The 25159-nt window shown below is 37.8% G+C and overlaps 1 protein-coding gene across 3 annotated transcripts in view; it reads right to left on the bottom strand.

The window, feature by feature from the left end:
- The window catches only part of LOC122792911 (caspase-8-like), a 722590-nt gene that overhangs the window by 399038 nt on the left and 298393 nt on the right, over nucleotides 1-25159 (bottom strand). For all 3 annotated transcript variants that reach the window (XM_044060469.1, XM_044060468.1, XM_044060470.1), the window contains exon 4: nucleotides 17192-17330. In XM_044060469.1, coding sequence (XP_043916404.1) covers nucleotides 17192-17330 — 139 coding nt within the window. The remainder of the gene's footprint in view (nucleotides 1-17191; nucleotides 17331-25159) is intronic.

Below are 25159 nucleotides of genomic sequence, written 5' to 3'. Positions count from 1 at the left end.
CATAGCCTCGAAGGCGGGACCTCCTGAATCGGAGGACCAACCTCCTCCCAGGCCATGACCGGGACTGGTGTCCCCGCAGCCGAGGCACTGAGTGGGAGGCTCAGAACCGAAGGGTGTTCCGAGGCATCCCCCTTGGGCCCGAGCGAGGAGATCTGAGTCTCGAACCCTGTGGACGGAACCGACAAGGTCGGAGCCGATGCGGGCACCGATAAACCCCGCTGGGGGATTGGAGCCGAACGTCCCTTGGAGCAGAGCTTACCAGCTCCGATGACAAGGATGCGCTCAGAGGAGGAATAGCAGGAACAACTAACACAGCTGGCTCCGGAGCTGACTGTGTCGGAGCCGAGAAAAGTTTGGCCAACACCGGCGACTGGAGAAGCCTCTGCACCACCCTATCTACATCCAAATCGGAAAGCTTGGAGGATTTGGAGGAAATGGATGGAGACCTAGACCTCCTATCTGGAGAACCTAGCCTCAAACCCGGCGACCAGCTCCAAATCGGTTCCAAAATTATCGGAGCGGACGCAGGCTCAGTCAACATAGCTGCCTCCTGCGGCCCCGATGCCGGTGGAGATGAGGAAGCAGACTCGACAATGGTAATTTTACAAGGTGGCTCCGAAGCAATAGATGGAGCCGGAGACCTTATCTTGGATTTGGAGGATTTAGACTTCGACTGGAAGCTGGGAGCAGAACCTAAATCCTCCTCAAAGGACGGTTTTAGCAGCCCCTTTAGGATCAATTTGTTTTTCCTCTCTTGGAGCACCCGAGGACTAAAGGCGTGGCAGAAAATGCACAACTCCTGAAGGTGGAAGGGTCCAAGACAGTAAACACAGACCGAATGTCCGTCTGTGATAGACATTTTATAGGCACACTTAGTACACTTTTTAAAGCCCGAGGGCTTATGCTCTTTTTGCTCTTTAGACATGCCAAGCCAACAATTGTAGCAGCCACTACTGAGAAAAAGATGGGAAACCGCTAACAGAGAAACCGGAGAAGAAGTAAATCAACAATCAAGGCACGTTGGTTCTCAACGAAAACTAAGAGAAACGCACCTAAGACAGCCAGACAAAATACAAGGAGGACTAGGTCCTCTAACTTAAACGGGCCTAGCCCGAGGGAGTAAGGGATACCACACACAAAACATTTGCAACCTACCAAAAGAAACGTAGCAACAACACTATGAACAATTCTGTTTGTCTAAGCACAATCAGCTAAAAATTTCCACAAGAAAAAGTTTTTATAGTAATACTTAGCCACAGCCAAGTCGAGACCACGTCCGAGCTCTACAAGCATCAAATGAGATCTGGGGATGTGGAGCAGTGTATTGTGGGATACCATCTTAGCCCAGCCAATCAAAGACTTTCGAGCTAGTAAATAGGCCGAGTTGGAGCCGACGTTCGGCTCCGAACCCACAAGTGAAGAATGTAGGTGAGATAGGACTACATAACATCTGTATTTTTATAGACAACTGCAACACCCCCACCCTTCTTTCCCGTTCTATCTAGCCATAGGATATTATGTCCTGGAGGGAGAATTTCTTCGTTCTATGTGCTGGGTTTTTGCCAGGTCTCTGTTATGGTAAGGATGTCGGAGGAGTACTGAGTTATGAATGCATGTAAGTGAGGAAGTTTGTTTGATATAATGCAAGAGTTAAGATTGATGATGAGTAGATCTACAGTGTGTTTGTTTGGGGGTTTAATGTTGCTTGGCCCTGGATTGGGGTGAATATCCCCTGAGGTAGGGAGGTATTTCCTTAATGAAAGTTGAAGCTTGATAGTTTGTAGAATATCTACGTAGAGTTTACTTGATGTTTTTCTAGTGTAGGAAATGGAGATGTACTTGTTACGTAAAAATAGTATTGTGTTGTCACTAAGTAAAGAGGGGGCTATAGGAAAGCTTATGTGTGTAATAACAGATGTGAAGGTATGTGGTGTGTGGTAGTGGTGTGTGTGTGTGTGTGTGTGTGTGTGTGTGTGTGTGTGTGTGTGTGTGTGTGTGTGTGTGTGTGTGTGTGTGTAAGGATGTAATGTAGGTTAGAGTTGTGAGGGTTAGTAGGAGAGATGAAAGTGAGGCCTGCATAGTTTGGGTTGTATGGTATTTGGATGCAAGTGGTAAATTAGGGATGTGGTTAGGGTGGTTGCAGGTGAGTGGCTGTAGGGAGTGGTCAGGTGATTGGGGATTAGAATAAATGTAGAAGTAGTGGGGGCAGGTGGCGATTGGGGGCAGGGTAGGGGAGCAGAGTGAGCCCACAGGGCGAACGGAGCGGGTAGAGCAAAAGAAGTGAGTACAGGAGAAAAAATATCAGTAACTGCAGTTCAATAAATTAAAGCAGGATGGTTTATAGCTATATTGTGAGGGAAAGTAGTGTAGACAACTTTTAAAAGTGTTTTTTTTTTTTTTTTAGCAAGGAGAGGAGTGGGAAATTTACAGTTATAAAAATGGGGAGTAGGAGTACAAATTACCAGCTTTAGGTAAAAACTTCGGGAGGTTAATGTTGTACAAGCTTTTATATTGGTAGGTGCTGCCACCTAGTGGCCAAAGGAGATAGCAAACAGAAAAGATAAGCTAGTCTTATGTTACAATTTATCCTAAGGGGGGAGAGTGCCAAGCGGACTGCGGTAGGCGGCTACAACGTGCACACGGAAGGTCAGACTAACACATATAGGTAGTAAAGCTATTTTACAAGTTATTTGTTGTAAGGTTCATATGTTCACAATTTCTTGTGTAGGGAAGTCCTCACTGTAGTAGCTTTCATTGAAGCCTGGCTAGCAGGCAAATTCAAGGGTGTCATTTAGGTTTAGCAGGAGGTATCTCAAATAAAATATACACTAGTAATAGGAAGGGGTATAGTATAAAAGCCACTAGTTATTTTAATTGTGCTTCTAAGGGGATTTTATATGTGTGTGTGTGTATACTGTATATATATATATATATATATATATACACATATATATATATATATGTATATATATATATATATATATATATATATATGTATATATCTACACACACACACACACACACATATAAAATCCCTTTAGTACCAGGTGTCCATCTTTTTATATACAAGTAAAACTGAAATTACTCCCCTAAGCGGACAGGTGAGTATCATAATGATATAAGTAACAAAGAAGAAAACCAAAATGCTGTTCAGTTTTCAGATTTTAAGAAATGTATCTTTACAGCTTTGGAAGATGTACCAATAAATCTGATGGGTGGACCTTGGGAGACATAAAATTAATTTAGGGAACTTGTTTGGCAATTAAATCTAGATGACAGATCCCCATGTTTGAATGACAGTATTTCTATCAGCAACATATTAAAATTAGTTATAAGCATCCAACTAAATCATTTTTTAAAATGTAAATTACATCCACACTTGTTTTTAATAATATAATATACTATACAGTTTAATGTGTTGATAAATGTTTTCAGTTGAATCAGTGCATTGAAATAATGTGTTTTAAGCTGGCTAAGTTCATGGTTTGTTGAATTCACGTGACTGAATTTCAGATATATAAAATGGTGTGGGATATGCATTTTTGTATTAGTACTAATGAAGTCCTTGTCATTCAGAAGAAAATGCTAAACTGAATAATATTTTTTTTTTTGGGGGGGGGGGAACTCTTGCTTACGGGTTTCTTTGCTGTAACCATTTAGTGTTCTTGCAGAAAGCCTTACTGCAGGCATTTCCATGGGAGAGCACATGATTAATTAGCATAGGCTGCTTCCTTGGAATGCCTCATTAGCATATATCTCAACTGCTGAGATGGCTCACCATGGTGACCCTACAGACCATATAGGATCACTGCATTGGGCCTGTCTTTGAATCAGAAAGGGCCATTTCTGAATCTGACCCAGGATCTTGCAGATGTTTTAAACATTGATCTGCCTCTCAATTTACCAAATCAACTGTAACTTTTAAGAGCACGTGAAGATAAAGTACAAGCACCATCAGCAGTATTTAGCCTACACTTCCAAAATATACTATATATTGTAATAAATGCTAACAGCTTGGTTGTTGTCAAGCCTTCCTGCATTCCAGTCTGGTGGGAGCAGTGTCTCCTAATCCCCCCCCCCCCATTTAATTAATCTCACTCACAAATCTCTGCAATTTGCCCCCCCCCATTTAATTAATCTCACTCAAAGATCTCTGCAATTTGCAAAAAGAGTAATGTACAGAAAACACACATGCACATGCACGCGCACACACACACACACACACACACACACACACACACACACACACACACACACACACACACACACATACACATTCACACTCAAAGTTAAACTGTATGTTGCACTTTTTTCAAGGTGGTGTGATTTCAGAGGGGAATAATCAAGCTAAGAGTGTGTACATGGGGGGATTGCCTCATGCAAAAACATGCTTTGTAGGGTTTTGCACTTTGTTTTAGTTTTGCCAGGATTTCTGTATATAGTAACATTATTTATTTGGTAAACTGTGATTGTTCAACTGCTGAGCAAATAGTTGCACCACCAAAACTAATTTTAAGGTTTTTGACTAGGTAATATGATTTCCTTAGCTGAACTTTACAGCTACACTATATCAGCTTAAAATTATATTCCTCAAAACAAAATTCCCCAGGAAAAAATATTCAAAAACTGACTGTCCAAGTACACAAATCCTTGAGGCAAGTTATCTCTCTATGCCATACTGCTTGGCGAACATTCAAAACCTATACAATTAAAAGAGCATCTTTTGCAAGAGGAAAGCCTCCCCTGAGCCTTCGCTTTATTATACTTGTTCTGCGGTTAATGTATCTCAGAGGAAGAAATCACCAAAAGATACGAAAAACTTCTCATGTGTTTTTTCTCTGGGAGGCTGTGAGCTTGGAGGAAAACATAGTGCACTTTACATATTACACTTTGAACTCTAAAAGACTTAATAACATGAGAAGAACTATTAGAGTGAGTAATTATGATCAACTAACTGTGATGAGTGCATCTTATATTGAGCAAAATCTATCATCAACTATGAGCTTGCAGAGGAATAAATAGTTTTATTCAGTGAGACCTATACTGAAGTAAGAAAGGATTACTGTCTTAAGTCAATTATTGTACATTTACCTCTTCACACACATCTGTTAGAAATCTAGATAGACTCAACAGCACCTCAAGCGGTATCTGTATATCGTGAAAAACAGAGATGAAGCTTGGTCAGACTGGAAAAAAAAGAACCTATGCTGTATACATAACTTTAATGTACCAACATTTAAAAAGGAAACTAAGTTGAGAATCAGATATGCCAAAAATGAATATGCCATACAAGCAAAAACCACTTACCTTGGACAACCAAAGCAATTTTGGAAAGCAGTAAAATAACCCAGTACTTTCAAGGTTTTCCAAGAAGCAGGTAGTTGTTGTTGTATGCTTAGTAAAGATATAATTGTTCAACTAGTCAGAATATCAGCAGTTCCTCACCACCTACCAAATAGATTTTTTCTAACCCTTTTCCAACCATTGTCACCAATTCACAAGACTGTTGACTTCTCCAATTCTATTTCAAGGTCATTACCAAAATAGAGATACAAAAACTCCTTGAAAACTTAAATACAGGCTTCAACTCCAAGTTCACACTTTATACCCCAAAATTCTAAAATTAGCTAGCCTTACTCACAATAAAGCTTCCATCACAGTTTAAATACATCATGATTATTCCCTTGGCTAAATGCCCTCCCCCAATTTTTGCAAATGACTTTCCACATATTACCAGTCTCTGTCTGATAGTTAAACTTCTTAAAGAAAAATAGTACATGATCAAACTCTTGTGTACCTACTACAATATGGAAATCTCAGAGATAGGCAACATGGCCTCCTGCCTATCATTAGCACTCGGACAGCTATATATTCCCTGACAGGCCAATGAGAAAACGCACCTAAGACAGCCAGACAAAATACAAGGAGGACTAGGTCCTCTAACTTAAACGGGCCTAGCCCGAGGGAGTAAGGGATACCACACACAAAACATTTGCAACCTACCAAAAGAAACGTAGCAACAACACTATGAACAATTCTGTTTGTCTAAGCACAATCAGCCAAAAATTTCCACAAGAAAAAGTTTTTATAGTAATACTTAACCACAGCCAAGTCGAGACCACGTCCGAGCTCTACAAGCATCAAATGAGATCTGGGGATGTGGAGCAGTGTATTGTGGGATACCATCTTAGCCCAGCCAATCAAAGACTTTCGAGCTAGTAAATAGGCCGAGTTGGAGCCGACGTTCGGCTCCGAACCCACAAGTGAAGAATGTAGGTGAGATAGGACTACATAACATCTGTATTTTTATAGACAACTGCAACACCCCCACCCTTCTTTCCCGTTCTATCTAGCCATAGGATATTATGTCCTGGAGGGAGAATTTCTTCGTTCTATGTGCTGGGTTTTTGCCAGGTCTCTGTTATGGTAAGGATGTCGGAGGAGTACTGAGTTATGAATGCATGTAAGTGAGGAAGTTTGTTTGATATAATGCAAGAGTTAAGATTGATGATGAGTAGATCTACAGTGTGTTTGTTTGGGGGTATAATGTTGCTTGGCCCTGGATTGGGGTGAATATCCCCTGAGGTAGGGAGGTATTTCCTTAATGAAAGTTGAAGCTTGATAGTTTGTAGAATATCTACGTAGAGTTTACTTGATGTTTTTCTAGTGTAGGAAACTGAGATGTACTTGTTACGTAAAAATAGTATTGTGTTGTCACTAAGTAAAGAGGGGGCTATAGGAAAGCTTATGTATGTAATAACAGATGTGAAGGTATGTGGTGTGTGGTAGTGGTGTGTGTGTGTGTGTATGTGTGTGTGTGTGTGTGTGTGTGTGTGTGTGTGTGTGTGTGTGTGTGTGTGTGTAAGGATGTAATGTAGGTTAGAGTTGTGAGGGTTAGTAGGAGAGATGAAAGTGAGGCCTGCATAGTTTGGGTTGTATGGTATTTGGATGCAAGTGGTAAATTAGGGATGTGGTTAGGGTGGTTGCAGGTGAGTGGCTGTAGGGAGTGGTCAGGTGATTGGGGATTAGAATAAATGTAGAAGTAGTGGGGGCAGGTGGCGATTGGGGGCAGGGTAGGGGAGCAGAGTGAGCCCACAGGGCGAACGGAGCGGGTAGAGCAAAAGAAGTGAGTACAGGAGAAAAAATATCAGTAACTGCAGTTCAATAAATTAAAGCAGGATGGTTTATAGCTATATTGTGAGGGAAAGTAGTGTAGACAACTTTTAAAAGTGTTTTTTTTTTTTTTTAGCAAGGAGAGGAGTGGGAAATTTACAGTTATAAAAATGGGGAGTAGGAGTACAAATTACCAGCTTTAGGTAAAAACTTCGGGAGGTTAATGTTGTACAAGCTTTTATATTGGTAGGTGCTGCCACCTAGTGGCCAAAGGAGATAGCAAACAGAAAAGATAAGCTAGTCTTATGTTACAATTTATCCTAAGGGGGGAGAGTGCCAAGCGGACTGCGGTAGGCGGCTACAACGTGCACACGGAAGGTTAGACTAACACATATAGGTAGTAAAGCTATTTTACAAGTTATTTGTTGTAAGGTTCATATGTTCACAATTTCTTGTGTAGGGAAGTCCTCACTGTAGTAGCTTTCATTGAAGCCTGGCTAGCAGGCAAATTCAAGGGTGTCATTTAGGTTTAGCAGGAGGTATCTCAAATAAAATATACACTAGTAATAGGAAGGGGTATAGTATAAAAGCCACTAGTTATTTTAATTGTGCTTCTAAGGGGATTTTATATGTGTGTGTGTGTATACTGTATATATATATATATATATATATATATATATATATATATATATATACATATATGTATATATATATATATATATATATATACATACACACACACACACACACACACACACACACACACACACACACACACACACACACACACACACACACACACATATAAAATCCCCTTAGTACCTGGTGTCCATCTTTTTATATACAAGTAAAACTGAAATTACTCCCCTAAGCGGACAGGTGAGTATCATAATGATATAAGTAACAAAGAAGAAAACCAAAATGCTGTTCAGTTTTCAGATTTTAAGAAATGTATCTTTACAGCTTTGGAAGATGTACCAATAAATCTGATGGGTGGACCTTGGGAGACATAAAATTAATTTAGGGAACTTGTTTGGCAATTAAATCTAGATGACAGATCCCCATGTTTGAATGACAGTATTTCTATCAGCAACATATTAAAATTAGTTATAAGCATCCAACTAAATCATTTTTTAAAATGTAAATTACATCCACACTTGTTTTTAATAATATAATATACTATACAGTTTAATGTGTTGATAAATGTTTTCAGTTGAATCAGTGCATTGAAATAATGTGTTTTAAGCTGGCTGAGTTCATGGTTTGTTGAATTCACGTGACTGAATTTCAGATATATAAAATGGTGTGGGATATGCATTTTTGTATTAGTACTAATGAAGTCCTTGTCATTCAGAAGAAAATGCTAAACTGAATAATATTTTTTTTTTGGGGGGGGGGACTCTTGCTTACGGGTTCCTTTGCTGTAACCATTTAGTGTTCTTGCAGAAAGCCTTACTGCAGGCATTTCCATGGGAGAGCACATGATTAATTAGCATAGGCTGCTTCCTTGGAATGCCTCATTAGCATATATCTCAACTGCTGAGATGGCTCACCATGGTGACCCTACAGACCATATAGGATCACTGCATTGGGCCTGTCTTTGAATCAGAAAGGGCCATTTCTGAATCTGACCCAGGATCTTGCAGATGTTTTAAACATTGATCTGCCTCTCAATTTACCAAATCAACTGTAACTTTTAAGAGCACGTGAAGATAAAGTACAAGCACCATCAGCAGTATTTAGCCTACACTTCCAAAATATACTATATATTGTAATAAATGCTAACAGCTTGGTTGTTGTCAAGCCTTCCTGCATTCCAGTCTGGTGGGAGCAGTGTCTCCTAATTCCCCCCCCCCCATTTAATTAATCTCACTCACAAATCTCTGCAATTTGCCCCCCCCCATTTAATTAATCTCACTCAAAGATCTCTGCAATTTGCAAAAAGAGTAATGTACAGAAAACACACATGCACATGCACGCGCACACACGCGCACGCACACACACACACAAACACACACACACACATACACATTCACACTCAAAGTTAAACTGTATGTTGCACTTTTTTCAAGGTGGTGTGATTTCAGAGGGGAATAATCAAGCTAAGAGTGTGTACATGGGGGGATTGCCTCATGCAAAAACATGCTTTGTAGGGTTTTGCACTTTGTTTTAGTTTTGCCAGGATTTCTGTATATAGTAACATTATTTATTTGGTAAACTGTGATTGTTCAACTGCTGAGCAAATAGTTGCACCACCAAAACTAATTTTAAGGTTTTTGACTAGGTAATATGATTTCCTTAGCTGAACTTTACAGCTACACTATATCAGCTTAAAATTATATTCCTCAAAACAAAATTCCCCAGGAAAAAATATTCAAAAACTGACTGTCCAAGTACACAAATCCTTGAGGCAAGTTATCTCTCTATGCCATACTGCTTGGCGAACATTCAAAACCTATACAATTAAAAGAGCATCTTTTGCAAGAGGAAAGCCTCCCCTGAGCCTTCGCTTTATTATACTTGTTCTGCGGTTAATGTATCTCAGAGGAAGAAATCAACAAAAGATACGAAAAACTTCTCGTGTTTTTTCTCTGGGAGGCTGTGAGCTTGGAGGAAAACATAGTGCACTTTACATATTACACTTTGAACTCTAAAAGACTTAATAACATGAGAAGAACTATTAGAGTGAGCAATTATGATCAACTAACTGTGATGAGTGCATCTTATATTGAGCAAAATCTATCATCAACTATGAGCTTGCAGAGGAATAAATAGTTTTATTCAGTGAGACCTATACTGAAGTAAGAAAGGATTACTGTCTTAAGTCAATTATTGTACATTTACCTCTTCACACACATCTGTTAGAAATCTAGATAGACTCAACAGCACCTCAAGCGGTATCTGTATATCGTGAAAAACAGAGATGAAGCTTGGTCAGACTGGAAAAAAAAGAACCTATGCTGTATACATAACTTTAATGTACCAACATTTAAAAAGGAAACTAAGTTGAGAATCAGATATGCCAAAAATGAATATGCCATACAAGCAAAAACCACTTACCTTGGACAACCAAAGCAATTTTGGAAAGCAGTAAAATAACCCAGTACTTTCAAGGTTTTCCAAGAAGCAGGTAGTTGTTGTTGTATGCTTAGTAAAGATATAATTGTTCAACTAGTCAGAATATCAGCAGTTCCTCACCACCTACCAAATAGATTTTTTTCTAACCCTTTTCCAACCATTGTCACCAATTCACAAGACTGTTGACTTCTCCAATTCTATTTCAAGGTCATTACCAAAATAGAGATACAAAAACTCCTTGAAAACTTAAATACAGGCTTCAACTCCAAGTTCACACTTTATACCCCAAAATTCTAAAATTAGCTAGCCTTACTCACAATAAAGCTTCCATCACAGTTTAAATACATCATGATTATTCCCTTGGCTAAATGCCCTCCCCCAATTTTTGCAAATGACTTTCCACATATTACCAGTCTCTGTCTGATAGTTAAACTTCTTAAAGAAAAATAGTACATGATCAAACTCTTGTGTACCTACTACAATATGGAAATCTCAGAGATAGGCAACATGGTCTCCTGCCTATCATTAGCACTCGGACAGCTATATATTCCCTGACAGGCCACATCTTTACAAACACTGAACAAGATAAAGCTACAGAAGCCATCTTTTTTACATCCTAAGAGGGCTTTTGAAACTGCTGACCATGTTGTGTTGCTACATTAACTGTCAGACATAGATTTCTCCATGGAAGTGGTACAAAAGTTTGAGAACTATCTTAACAACAGAATTTTCCAAGTGACTGGATCTGACAATGTCACTCAAGCTAGGAGCATAACGTGAGGGGTCCCACAAGGTTCAATCCCAAACCCTCTTTTATTCTCATTGTATATTAATGATCTACCCTAGGATTTGCCACAGATTAACTCTATAGTATATGCAGATGACATTGCCTTGACCAGGTCCAACAAAAGGTTATGCATTTTGAACAATAAACTTCAAAAAGATTGTGAAGCTTTGTAAAACTAAGCTGTTCATTAAAAAAAACAGCAGTGATGCTATTTGGCAACTGTAGAAAACTAAGTAACATCCCTACCTTCAACATTACAAACCCTTTTGACACACTTCTTGCACACAGAAACTCAGTTCATCAAGGTATTAACTCAGCTTAAAGTCTCATGCAAAATATCTAACTTGTTGACCTTTGTGGCTAGGCAGGACCTTGCAATAAATGTACGCCTTCTCGGAATGGAATACTGGCTCTCTTTAACTGCACCTCTCTCTATCCACAATACTGAACTCATTCAATCAGTGGAGAATAAAAAAACTTAGAGTCATGCACCTGGCTATCAAGCAAGAGCGCCACTGCAAGCTCTCAACTCAAACAATTGGTTACTGGCACAGCTAGACCTACTTTATTCCTCAATACAGACATCTACAAAATATTAAATAATAGCTACTGTCCAACACTCCTAAACAGATTGCAGTTTGGAAATCAGTTTTATACTCTTAGAAATAATGACAGTATTCAGTTATACAGACCTCCATTCATACTTGGAAAGCATGAAAGAGCTTTCTTGAAAAATAGTTCCAGCTGTTCGGAACAATATCACAGAGAATGTTAGGAATATAGATCACCTATTGACTTTCAACAAAACATTCAGAGACCAGCTGTTTAAACAATGTAAATGCAATTGAAACCTGGAGTAACCCAAAGATATACTAGTTCTTAGTGGTGGTTTCAGTCCCAAATGTGCAGGCTTAGCTTATTTGATACAACCGTAGAACAACAAGTGTGATACAAACGTGATGATCCCACTGCCTTTTTTTGTACAGTAATGCAACATTCATAAGCTGATTCGTATTCCATTATACTGTGGTCATTACAACGCTGTCAGCTGTGCAATATGCTTACGTATAATTCTTTATAATGAAGTCATTTACTTTTATTTTTGTATATTTAAATATTAATAATGTATGCTTTCTTGCAAATGTTGTTTAATGTTTTACTTACACCTTGGCCATGTATTCTACATGCAATCTTCATAAAATGCTTTACTGGCAGTAGTGTTTTTTTTGTACTCCTAAATACATTTCTTACCTATTGTCTATGGCATTGGGGCCTGGATCGTGGGTAAAAAGGTTCCCTGAATGCCTTTGGTTACCCAGTTAGCAAAATATGTTTAAATAAATAAGTAAACACATATATACATACTTATAAACTACATCATTAATTTGCCTGGCTAGATTTTGTAAAATGGAGGCATATTGATTCAGATACCTTTTGCTATAAGCAGGGCCCTGGAAAATGTCACCTGCAACACCACAATTTTTGTCTCTCTCTGCAGAAAATCTACTTTTTTATATAATTTATGAAATTTCATTTTGTACCAAAATGTTGTGACTACTCACATATTCAAGTAAATCTAATAAAGGATAACCATAGTTTAGCAAAATGTTGCAGTATATTGATTTATTCTAAGCCTGGTTTCATCATTCAGGCTTTGTGTTATGCTTGACACATAAATCCTGAGTTAAAGCTGACAATCAGAGAACTTTTCAGTAACAAAGAAAATAAAAAAAATAGATTGCTGAAGAGGTAAAAATGTCTCCATTCACACAGATGAGGCAGCGACTACAAAGTTTTGTTCTGTATGACTGTGTTTCCTTGCTATTAATAGTTCACCCTAAATGTTGATTTAAATATATGGTGGAGTTAAAATGGCTTAGTTTTTTTTAAATGTTGAATATATTTAAGGGAGCTGAATTCAGTGGATCCATAAAAGTTTAAGTGACCTAACTCATGGTAAAAAAATGTAAAGAAATGTACATCGACATCCTTACTAATAACCATTTTCATGAAGGCTGTGCCTCATCACAGGGTTTAGCAATGTATGTTCTTTGCATTTAAGGGGTTTTGGAATTAAACTGACTGATAAATACATTGTGGGGGAGAAGGCAATACTTCATTAATTATTCATAAATGCATTTTTCTATGTATCAGGCAAAAGTAATAAGGTTTCCACCACAATCCATTCTAGATGGCGTACCTGAATGAATGCTTAATATGTATGTACTGCACTTCCTATGATGTTTAGAGGCCTTGAAGAAGTCTTGAGTAAAGTTTAGTTTTCACTGTCTGTAAGGAAAAATCAAAATGACAGCACATCTGTCTAGTACCCTCTATGATTAATGCAGGCTGTAGTAGATAACAAACTGTTAGTGGGTAGCTGGGTTGGGTACTAAAGCCTGCACTTTTCCCACAATTTCTGAAAAATATTTCCATACATTATGATAACATTTTCTGCAGTTTTCTAGTAGTCCTGGTTATAAGCCATAAGATGCATGCCCTTTGCATTTTCAAAAACTATTAGCAAAGTTGTTGTTTGTCTTTCGGCTTTTCCTAGTAAGGGGTCGCCACAGCGGAACTCCGGTCCACTAATGATTGGCAGTAGATTTTTATGAAATGCCGAGGTGCCAGCTTGATGCCCAACCTTCAACGAAGGCACGCCCATTTACACACACATGTCTTTCGAACGCTACCCAACCGCGGGGAGGACATGCAGACTCCACACAGAAGGCACTCCCAAGCCCAGCCGAGAATCGAACGGGAGAACCTCTTGCTGTGAGGTAACAACGCTACTGCCATACCACCGCGGCATTTACAGAATTATAAAGTGCTATAAGCAAATTACACAATGAACAAATCTCTCTCTTTAAGATGCAGAGACTTCAGAGGTAGTGAATTTAGACAGTGTGGGTGTAGAGGGTACAGGGAGTCCACTCCCTTTGCAGTGGCTACTTTTAGGATGTTTTTCCCAGTTTTGTGGACAGACAATTAGTTTAACATCATTCAAGGCTTCATTTTCACAGTCTTAGGTTTTGTGACAGGCAGCCTATAAGCTTCTCTAAAGTGAAGTCTGTAAAGATGAATATAAACAGCATGCTAGCCTATTCAGATTGCCTGACCATCCTCACATCTGTGATCCATCCAAAAATATTGGACAGAAATTGGCTCTGTTTTTTTTCTCATGTGCTGCTCTAAGATATCAGCAATAGCCTCTCCTCTGCATACACCAGAATTTAGAGTGCATATTTATTTATTTATTTATTTATTTATTTATTCCAGTTTGATTACTGGGGAGGTCCACTGGGCTTGGGGGCACGTTTTCAGTGGAAAATCTACAATTGAGAGTGAGGTTAGGAAGGTAAGAAGGTTAGCCCGGAGTGAAGGGGGAGGAGAGCTTGAGAGGTATGGGCTGAAGAGTGCAGCTGCATTTCCTGTTTAGGTAGCGGTAGGAATGAAGTTGAGTTTTAAAGTTATTAAGGTTGTTACAGGTCCTTAGTGTGGAAGGCAGAGCATTCCATTTTTTAGCTAGGGTAAAGGATAAGAGAAGCTGAACAGCTGGGCGCTTGGGTTTTTGAACGGTGATCAGGTTTTGGTGAGAAGATCTAAGGGATCTGAGGGGGGTATATGGTTGCAGTATATTGGATAGTGCAGGGCAGTTAGTGGATTGGAACAATAATTTGTGGGCTGTGGTGATTTGGAGAAAGTCAAGTTGAGTGGGGAGTTCAAGCCAGTTTAAAGAGTGAAGGGAGGTGCAGTGATGAGAGGAAGATTTGGCACTGCTGGCAAATCTGGAGACTTTGTTGCAACATACTTCCAGTTTGGAGGTAAGTGTGGAAGATAAATTAGTGAGCAGAGGAGCGCCATACATTAGAGAGGGAAGGAGATAGGTAGAGGCAAGAGTTAGTCTGGTGGGAGGAGAGAGGAAGTGGTTATTTCTGTAAACTAGGCCAAGTTTTATGTGTGTTTTCTTGATGTTTAACTGGATATGAGTGTTCAATTTTAGTTGATCATCAATCGTGACACCAAGAAGTTTGGCAGAGGGTACGATCTTGATAGTGGAGTTGTTAAGGCTGGTAATTTGAAGTGAGCTTTTATCAAGGGGGGAGGATTTTGAGGGGGAGACTAGAAGGATCTTAGTTGTGTTGGCATTTAGTGAGAGGTGATTTTGGAGCATCCAGTTTTCGGTGGTTGAGAAGACATTTTGTGTCAGAAACTGGAGCTCTGTTAGGTTAGTGGCGCAGCAGATCAAAGTGGAATCGTCAGCGTATTGCACAATGTTGGTGTTAGGAATGGCTTTGTGGAAGTCATTAATAAAGATATTGAATAGCAATGGGCCACGTATGGAATCTTGGGGTACTCCAGTGAGGGTAGGAAGAAAAGTGGAGGTGGCTTGGCCCCATTTCACAGCTTGGGACCTGTTTGAAAGATAGCTGGCGAACCAAGAAAGAGTTTTTTGGGAAAGGTTGAGATTAGAGAGATGGTTTAGAAGGTGGGTATGGGAGATGGTATCAAAAGCTTTGGATAAGTCCAGCAGAACAGAGGATACTATATTACCGGAGTCACGGGCTAAATTGACAGTATGTACGAAGGAGAGAAGGGCGGAATTTGTACTGTGTCCTGGGCGGAAGCCGTGTTGGGTAGGAGAGAGTAGCTGGTGTTTGGTAAGGAATGGCAAGAGCTGCAGGTGGATGCATTTTTCAAGAATTTTGGAGAATGGGGAGAGGATGGCTATGGGGCAGAAATTTATTTATATATGCTGAAATACATTTCTATGGAGTTTCTGAAACACTGCACAATTTGTCACCCTTTGAAATGATTCTGCCTTTTTTTTTAACTACTGGTGCTATAAATATAAGCTGCCCATCTCTGTGTCCCTGTATCCTTTTATGAATAATGCTAAAAGTTTCACCATTATAAGTTTTGTAATGTGCCATTTCTTCTGTGCTGGATCATGGCAGAAAAGTGTTTATTCTACTGAAATCAGGAAGCTTGCCAGTTACTGAATCAATAAATAAGGCTGGGAAGATATAAAAAAGTGGTTAAATTACAAGAGAATGCATCTATTTAGCGAAGGTAGCTAATAAATTGAACAGATTCCCATAAGTGTTTTAGAACTTCAAAAACGGATCATGCAGTTCATATCATCAAGAAGGCAAAATTCTACAGATCATCTGAGATTCTGTGAATGTAAGAAAACAATGGGAAATGGTCAGACTGGATCAGCTTAGCAACTGTATCAATTTTTCAAATTATGTTATTTATGTGAATGAAAATAAGCAATACAGTACAATGTATGCAGAGAGGTTGAGCATGTTTCCACATATGCCTTGTTTTAGGCATTAACATCTTGTCACACAGTAGTTTCACCTTTCTTTCCTGCAATAATTCATACTAGTATACTGCAAGCTCCACTGAATGAGGCTACTATATAATTTCCTGCCAGTTCTCATGGAAGTTAATTCCACTGTGAATCACTCTCCCTAAAAGAAATATATTCTAGCGTAAGTGCTATGCTAAATCCCTGCACAGTGAACTTTGCAACCTTTCTTATCACTTTTTATGTACAGTTCCCCATCTCATTCAATCTGGGTATTCACTGTATAGTTAGGATGCATAAAGCATTTTTTAACTAGTCTATCCATATTTCCCCCAAGTTCATTTCTGTTTTCCTATTTCTACATAATTATATTTTAATTATCTATTTCATGCCTTTCTGGTGTGAAAAAAAAAATAACCAAAGGCTGGCTAAGATGGAAAAATATTTTGTGCAAATTCCACGCCAGGTATAAGGCACTTTTATAGAATTAAAGTCTGTGACAATAGCAAGAATAATGTCTGATTGCAGATCATTATACCATGAAGTATGACTATGAAGAGATATTGGTAATGGTTGGATGGTTGGAATGGTCCTGACATGCTGAGCTTGGAGTTAGGTAACATCCAGTATTAATCAAGGAAGAAAGGATCAATAACAGGAAAATAAAGAAGATATTCATATTACTTATACTACCTTGTACAGGGCATACAGTCCACTGATCTATTGTAGTTCAGTGTTTTTATTTATGGCACATTTTTACTGTCTTCATATTTTTGACCAGCCCATATCTCCTGTACTGTAAAAAATCAGCAAACATTTGGAATTCTTGGAATAGCACATGACTTCCTGTTCTGTGTCATTTATTTTAAAGACAGAAATATAAAATTAAAACATACCTTTTACAGTAGTTTCATAAATTTCAATCTTTTTAACAAGAGCCTTGTTAACGTCTGAAAAAATACACTTCAGTTCTTCCAGATTAGTCTGTCCAAGTATCTCAGCTTTTTCCATTTCAGTAAACACTTCAAACATTGTCTGAAAAAAAGTAAGTTATGCAAATAAAGTATAATATTTAGTGGAAATATGGATTATTTGCAAACCTTTGCAATTCTTTTGCTAACTGAAAATTTGTCTGTAAACTGGAAACCTTGGTTCCAGAAATCTGATGTATTCCTCACCGTAGGTAGAGTAGATGAAAATGTACATTGTACTACATTACTGTATTTTGCCAATGAATACACCATAAGGGTCTTTAGCTCTGTTGCTTTTTTGATGATGAAAAAGCCAATACAGCGGCACTTAAAGATAAATTCTATAATTATCAACATCTGGCATTTATTAGATATTTGTTTTTTTGTAATATCTCAAGATCCTACAGAAATAAAGGATGCTTATGTTAATGAGCTAAAGAATAAATCTAAAGATTGTGAATTTGGTGAGCTGAACAGTTCTCTAATAAGATACAGAACAGTTTGTACACAAAATGAAAAAAAAAAACCAAGGAGATGGCATCTTATCAAAATCTGCTAAACTGTTCAGAGCAAGTGAAACTGCTAGTGTATAGTAAAATAATTTTATGTGTACAAAATAAAATGCAAATTGAATAATAAAGCAAAATGAGATATAAAGGTAGGATGTGTTGTAATGTGTTGTAAACAGAACAGATATGAAAAAAAGCAGTTAGATACTGTGCTCCAAAAAAGATGGAGTTAAAAAAAGCTGCAAATTCAACTGAAACTACAGCTTGCAGTAGGTGTGGCTATAAGAATTAAAGCAAGTACTGTACAGCTCTTATTTAAGCTGCAGAAATTATGATAGAAAAGTGTATTTTACAAAGTTGTATAAAAGAAAAACAAGTGCATTCAAAAGAATACATTAAGTTATCGTAACTTTATATTCATGCACCCTAAGTATAGGGAATGGAATTTTATTGAATTCCCTATAATTTATACTCAGGGTATGCTTATGTCATCTACTTCTGAAGGAGCTCATTTAGCTATAGATAATAATCTAAAGTACTGGTATCAGCTGATATCTGATAATAAAGTTAAAAATCTAGATTTCTTAAAACAAGAATTTGATCTAAGAGAAACTTGCTGGTTAGAGGTTCAGATCTTTAGACAACATCTCATTGATAGAATAGATCTAATGTCTATAACAGTTAAAGAATCTATTCCAAAACTGATTGATTACTTGATAATAAATTTACAGCATAAAGTTTCTGATAAAGGTAAACTTTCATATATACATAAAATTATCAGACAAGAAACTTTTTACAATGTAGATTCATACTGGAATTATTTCACCTCTATTAATGGGGACCCACCAACTCAACAAGATAAACAATATATATTGGAATCTGCTTATAGAACTACATATTCCATTGTCTGGAGACTTTATACATGGAAATTTTTACATAGATCTTTTTATACACCTTTGATGATGAATAAAATTAATAATAAAGATAATCTATGTAAGAGATGTAATGTAGAAATTAATGCTGACTGGGCTCATATGTTTTATGACTGTATGAAGTTGAAAGAATACTGGAAGTCAATTAATGAATTTTTGCAGGCTCTTTTTACAGATAATTTCATTATTTCTAAGTCTCTTATATTATTCAACACACCTGTACCTCAATGTGTTAAAAAGATTAAGCTTCCCTTGTTATGGTCTATCCTAGCAGTGGCTAGGAAAATAATAACTAGAAATTGGATTTCAGATACACCTCCTTCGTTCAATGAATTTAAAAATGTTATGAATATAATGTGTCATATGGAAATAAGCACAATTAGAATGAGAACAACTAGAAAAACATCACATTTTATTATATGGGATAATTTACAAAATTTGTTAAAAAAATTCTAATTTCAATAGCACAGTATTTTAGTTTAATTAATTGATCTGATTGTAGTGGATGTCTTTGTAAATACTTTAGTTGTTTTGTTGAATATTATAATAATACCTATTTTTAATTATTTGTATAAAATTGTTATGATATTTCTCTTATATGTTAAAACAATAAACTTGTTTTAAAAAAAAAATACATTAAAACAAACTGGTTGTTGGTGCTGTAGAAGTGAAAATATTTAATAACAGTGAAATCTGAAAATGTATCAGAGTCAGTGAGACAGTAGTGTGATGCTAAATGCTTGGAAAGAAATATTGAAAACTAATGGGCAGATTGTAAAATGTAAAGTATTTTGCCTTAACATACCATTAAAACTTGGGACTGGAAAATACTTAAGGTCAAGCTGTAACTACACTACTAATTTATTCAAGTCAGTGGGTGGCACCATTAGGTCTTCATTTTCAAATACATCAATTTAAGGAGGACATTGTCTTAATGACCAGTACAAATCAATCACGCCAGGTAAACATGTCAGTCCAAGCACCAACTTTTATTAGACCACTAAAAATAAAAGAGGCTTTTGTCTGTAAACATCCAGTTAGATTTCTTCAGAACCATTAAAACAAAGGCTTTCATTAAACTTCTATATAACGTTAACAGAGATCACTAGACAAATCACCTGACCTAATTTCATATTATATAAAATAAACTACAATGCTAACATTATATATAAGTTTGATGAAAGGCTTTGTTTTAATGGTTCTGGAGAAGTCTTACTGGATGTTTACAGACAAAACTGCGCATTCTATGAACACCTTCATGAATGTATGGATCATGAAATCCCAAATAAAACCAAGACCCAATCCTCCAAAGGCAGACATCCTGTCTGGTGGACCCCAGCCATAAACAAACTATACAATAGAAGGAGGAAGCTACTACATGATAGAGCAAAATCCCAAAAAGGGAAGGCATCTCTGATCAGTATTAGCAAACAACTACGGGCACTCATAAAATCGTCTAAGGCCAGTTTCGAGAGAAAAATTGCACAGGACACTAAGGATAATCACAAGGCTTTCTTTAGTTATGTTAGGAACCTGGGTGGGAATTCCCAGATATGCTCAGAATTAGTCCAAAATGACAAAAAATACACCGAACCCACAGACATTGCCAACATCCTAGCTGACAGGTTCAGCGCAAACTCACCCCCCTCCCCACCAAAAGGGCAAATATCTATCCCAGCAGAGTGCTGTCCCCCTGACATCTCAGATGCTCAGGTAAGAGCCACCCTCTCCAAAGCAAAAAACACAGCATCAATGGGACCAGACGGTGTCCCGGGCTGCGTCCTACATGAACTCCAAGAAGAGCTAAACCCAAACATAAAACTACTGTTCAGTCTCAGCCTTACTACAGGATATGTACCTAAAGAGTGGCGTACAGCAACAGTGGTCCCTCTCCACAAAGATGGTGCCTCAACGGATCCTGGAAACTATCACCCCATAAGCCTGACTAGCTTGGTCTGCAAAGCTATGGAAAGGATCATCATGGACCTCATAAATAAAGATATTGGGGACCTACAGACACTGGATCCTACCCAGTTCGGCTTTGTTAAGGGCAGATCCTGCCTCTTAAACCTGGTCGATTTCTTTGAAACAGTCACCAAGGCCATTGACGAGTGGAAGGTGGTCCACACAGCCTACCTGGACCTCGCAAAAGCCTTCGATACAATACCCCACTCGGGCATTATAGATAAGCTCACCAGCTTAAATATAAACCCCTATGTCACTAGATGGGTTGCAAACTGGCTCAAGGACAGAGCCCACATGGTTAGAATTGCTGGAGCCATGTCAGACTCCAAACCAGTTACAAGTGGCGTCCCACAAGGCTCAGTCCTGGGACCTCTCTTGTTCGGTATATATTTCTCAGAGGTACAGGCCAACACGGAAGGACTGTGGCTGACCAAGTTCGCAGACGACTGCAAACTGGGCGCCATAATCGACTCTCCAGCCGACACAAGCATCCTCCAAAAGGGCCTCATAGAAACAGACAACTGGTGCCAGAGCCATGGCCTCAAGCTAAACACCAAAAAGTGTATAGTCATTCCCTTTGGCAAAAACAAAGTGCCCACAAATTATCACATAGGTGGTAATCCATTAAGTACAGAAGAAGTAATTAGGGACCTGGGGATCCAAGTTAATAGCAATCTCTCATTTGACAACCACGTAGCCAAAGTGGTTAGAAAAACATTTTATATAGCCCACCTAATCATGAAGGGATTCACATCTAGATCACGGGAGGTCATCGTGCCTCTTTACTCATCCCTCGTCAGGCCCATAATTGAGTACAATGCCCCTTTTGGGATGTACCCTGCCAGACACCTGCAGCAACTGGAAAGACCCCAAAAGTACCTCACCAACAGGATCAAAGGGCTCAAACAGATGCCATATGCTGCCCGGTTAAAGAAACTCCAGCTCTACTCAGTGACATACCGCCTGCTCAGAGGCGATCTGTGCCTGACATATAAAGCCATGTCCAACCCGGAATTAATGGACATGCTGCACCTCAGAAAATCCAAATCCCATCGAGCTACGTGCTCGAGAGACTTGAACCTCAGCACTGAAATAAATAGGACATGCTGGAGGGACAGATTCATAACCCAGAGGCTCCCTTCACTCTGGAATAAAATCCCAGTCCAGGTTAGGCAGAGTCCCTCATTGACTCTCTTCAAGAGGAATCTTGATGAGTGGATGGGAGATCGTAGGTTTACCCCGGGTATCACTTCTGTGTCACTGTTAGACAGAGGCACAGTATACTAACCTCGAAAAAGGGCATAGCAAAATTCATTTAAAATGGGTGGCGAAAGCCAAACACACTCTGGCTAGGCTTATAAATGCCCTAGGGCAGATAGCCTAGTATGAACCTATGAACCTCTTTTCTTTTTAATGTATAATGAAAGTGGGTGCTTGGACTGACACGTTTACCTGGTATGTTTGTTTCATTCTGGTTCTTAGTTTTACCATCTCAGGCTAGTTGCATCATTCTATTTTTACTTCATTATGATAATACTTTGTGTTGTGGGGCTTGGAAGAAGGCAAGAATGGTGAAATTCAAATTATTAAATCAAAAGACTGTGGGCATTCAGAATCAATCATGCAAACGTAGGGACATTTTAGATACTGTGCACAGCCATAGCAGTAAAATCCCTCCATGATTACAGGTGATAATAAACATACAAGTAAAATCTGATGCAATACAAGTGATTTATGGTCCAGAAAAGTAGTAATAGCTCTCAGGCATAAAGCTGAACAGGAATTAAAGTGTATGGAATGCTTAGGTGTCATTAAGAAACAATTAGTGCCAAAGGAATGAGTAAGCATTACAATTAATTAATTATGTGAGGAAAACTAAAATTTACTTTTTTATTGACCGAGAAAATTTGAAGAAAGTCATTTAAAGATAGTATCACTCATAGTTTATAGTTGAAGAAATTGTGTAGAAAAAGTCAAATGTCAAGTATTTACAATGCTAAATGAAAAACAAGGTTTCTGGCAGGGAAGGCTAGATGATCAAAGCTCCAAACTGTGCATATTTAATAGGTCATTAGGAAGGTATATTCTCCTTAGACTTCTGTTTGGTATTTCATCAACACCAGCGGTGTTCCAAAGATGTCTTGCCTAAGTAATTAAAGACTGGAAAGGCATTGCAAACATTACAGATGTTCTATTAATGCAGTCAGACACAAGAAAGCATGATAACAGATTGATACAGTTGGTGAATAATCAGAGACAGCACAGTTTTAAGTTAATTAAGAGTAAATGTAAAATCATAGTGACATATGTGAAATACATGGGTCACATTCTAATGTCAGGAAGTCTGAAATCTAATGTTAGAAACAATATTAGTTATTGTGCAAATGTTTCAAGCAGAAGAAAATAAAGGCATTACAATGATCTCTAAGAATGATGCTGTATCTTGCACATTTTATGTAAAATGTCTTGAGATAACCATGCCTCCTATTGTAATAGGAACTGCCCCAAAAGAAAGACAAGGTACCTCTGTAAATAGTCCTGTTAAAATATCTAGGTATGGCAGACTATTGAAGAAGCCAGGCAGATATATTGTCTGTACCAGAATTAAAATGAATTACAACAACTGAAACTTTGCATCATTATAATAACTTTTTAAATGTATACTAACGTTTTCATTTTGATGTAAACATCCTATGATATAACTAACTTAGTGTGAAGAATACTTTATAGTAACCAATGTAACATTAGATATGCTACAGCAGAGGTAACTGTATATATTTTATACATTTAAAAACTACCCATACAGAATATTATTGATAGATTTTATAGCTTTAAAAAGACAGCCCGTTTTCTCTGGTTATATACGTAAGATTTCTAGTGATCTGACAAAAGCAATGATGCTTTTCAATGTCAGATCTGCACACAAAGTATTTTTTTCTTATTTATTTTTTAAACTACAATTTTAAATAATCCTTATATTTATCTCTTACTACCTAGGAATCCAGTCTGTTACTATGTCATTAGTCTTGCATCATATATTTATGCCATTTCATACTTTTCTTGTTTTGCACTTCTGAACATAATATTTCAAATTACTAATTTTCCACTGTACATTCTTGTGTAACTTTTACCATACATCTGCAGACTTGCCATTAGGATTTGAATCAGCCTCATGTCTGATGAAGCCTAATACATGTAATAACCTTTACCTCCAGCCATATGTAGTAGACTAGCATTTAATCTTTTATCAATAGTTGCCTTTAATGTAGTGGCACAATTGTTAAAAAATGCCACTCATGTTTTTCATTGTGTCACTAAACAATGTATGTCACAGTCACATTCAAATATAGGTAGGCTGGGTATTTCCAAAGACATGTTTCTTAATATTATATTAATTTTCTAGTCACTTGCTGCCAGTCTTTTTTAGTCTATAACTTTTTTTTATTTAGCATTTAAGCTTAATGCCACTGAAGTAAAAAATAATACAATTAGATTTTCATGAATTTTACACTTTCAAAATCTTGGTCAACTACAAACTGTGGATTTTATTGTCATATCAGGAAAATAGATACCAAAGGGAAGCAATTCCAAGAAATAGCACTGAGAGACTCCACTAATGACTAATCTGTTAGATAAAAAGGTACCACCAACTCTCATCCTATGTGTATGATCAGACATCCACTTAGTATTCCATTGAATAATATTGGGATTAATATTTAAACTTGTAAGATTATCGACAGTGCCTGCATGATGAATCATATTATAGTCTTAGCAAGTTTAAGATAGTTGGCTTGGACAAAATGACCTACCATCAATGGCATCAGTTACACCATCAAAAAAAGTAAATTGAATTGAGCAAGTAAGACTGACCCTTCACAAAACTCTACTGATTAGGGTAAAGTGTTTATAATTCACCAGTTCCACTGTTAGACTGAAGTTCTACTCCATGATTTTATAGATACCACTAGGGAGGCTAATGGGATGATAATTTCCAGGGACAGTTATACCTTCACCATTACGTAGAGGTACCACTTCTGCTGTTCACCCTTTGTGAAGGGTGGACTTGGTGTTCAGCATTGCTGCTCTTGAAGTGAGACAACAGATTGAAATGGAAGGAGTCCTGACTACTACGAGACGGAAAGAGACAGACAGACAGACACTGAAAGAGACTTTAACCCCGAAGTATGGAAATGTTTTGAAGGTACTAATTGTGAGTTTGTTGTCAGCTGTAAGACTTTTGTTTGAAAACAACTTGTATTTCTAAGTGTTTTGTACTATAAAAGTGCTGTTTTCTAAAACTCTTCTAATCTTTAAAGAACCAATTTGTTGGAGAATGCAACCATTTTTGACACTTTTTTATAGGAAAGTTCCAAGGCTATACTTTACTCTACTAACAAGAAGGCTATCGGTTCAGGGCAAATGGATAAAAAAATAATTAAATAAGACAGATATAGCAAATGACACTAAAGAATATTAGCACAAGTTGC

Source organism: Protopterus annectens, chromosome 2.part0 (genome assembly GCF_019279795.1).
Source record: "Protopterus annectens isolate FY-2018-M chromosome 2.part0, PAN1.0, whole genome shotgun sequence".
Lineage (NCBI taxonomy): Eukaryota > Metazoa > Chordata > Ceratodontiformes > Protopteridae > Protopterus > Protopterus annectens.
Note: the sequence above shows the minus strand (reverse complement) of the source record. Positions and strands in the feature narration are given on the sequence as shown.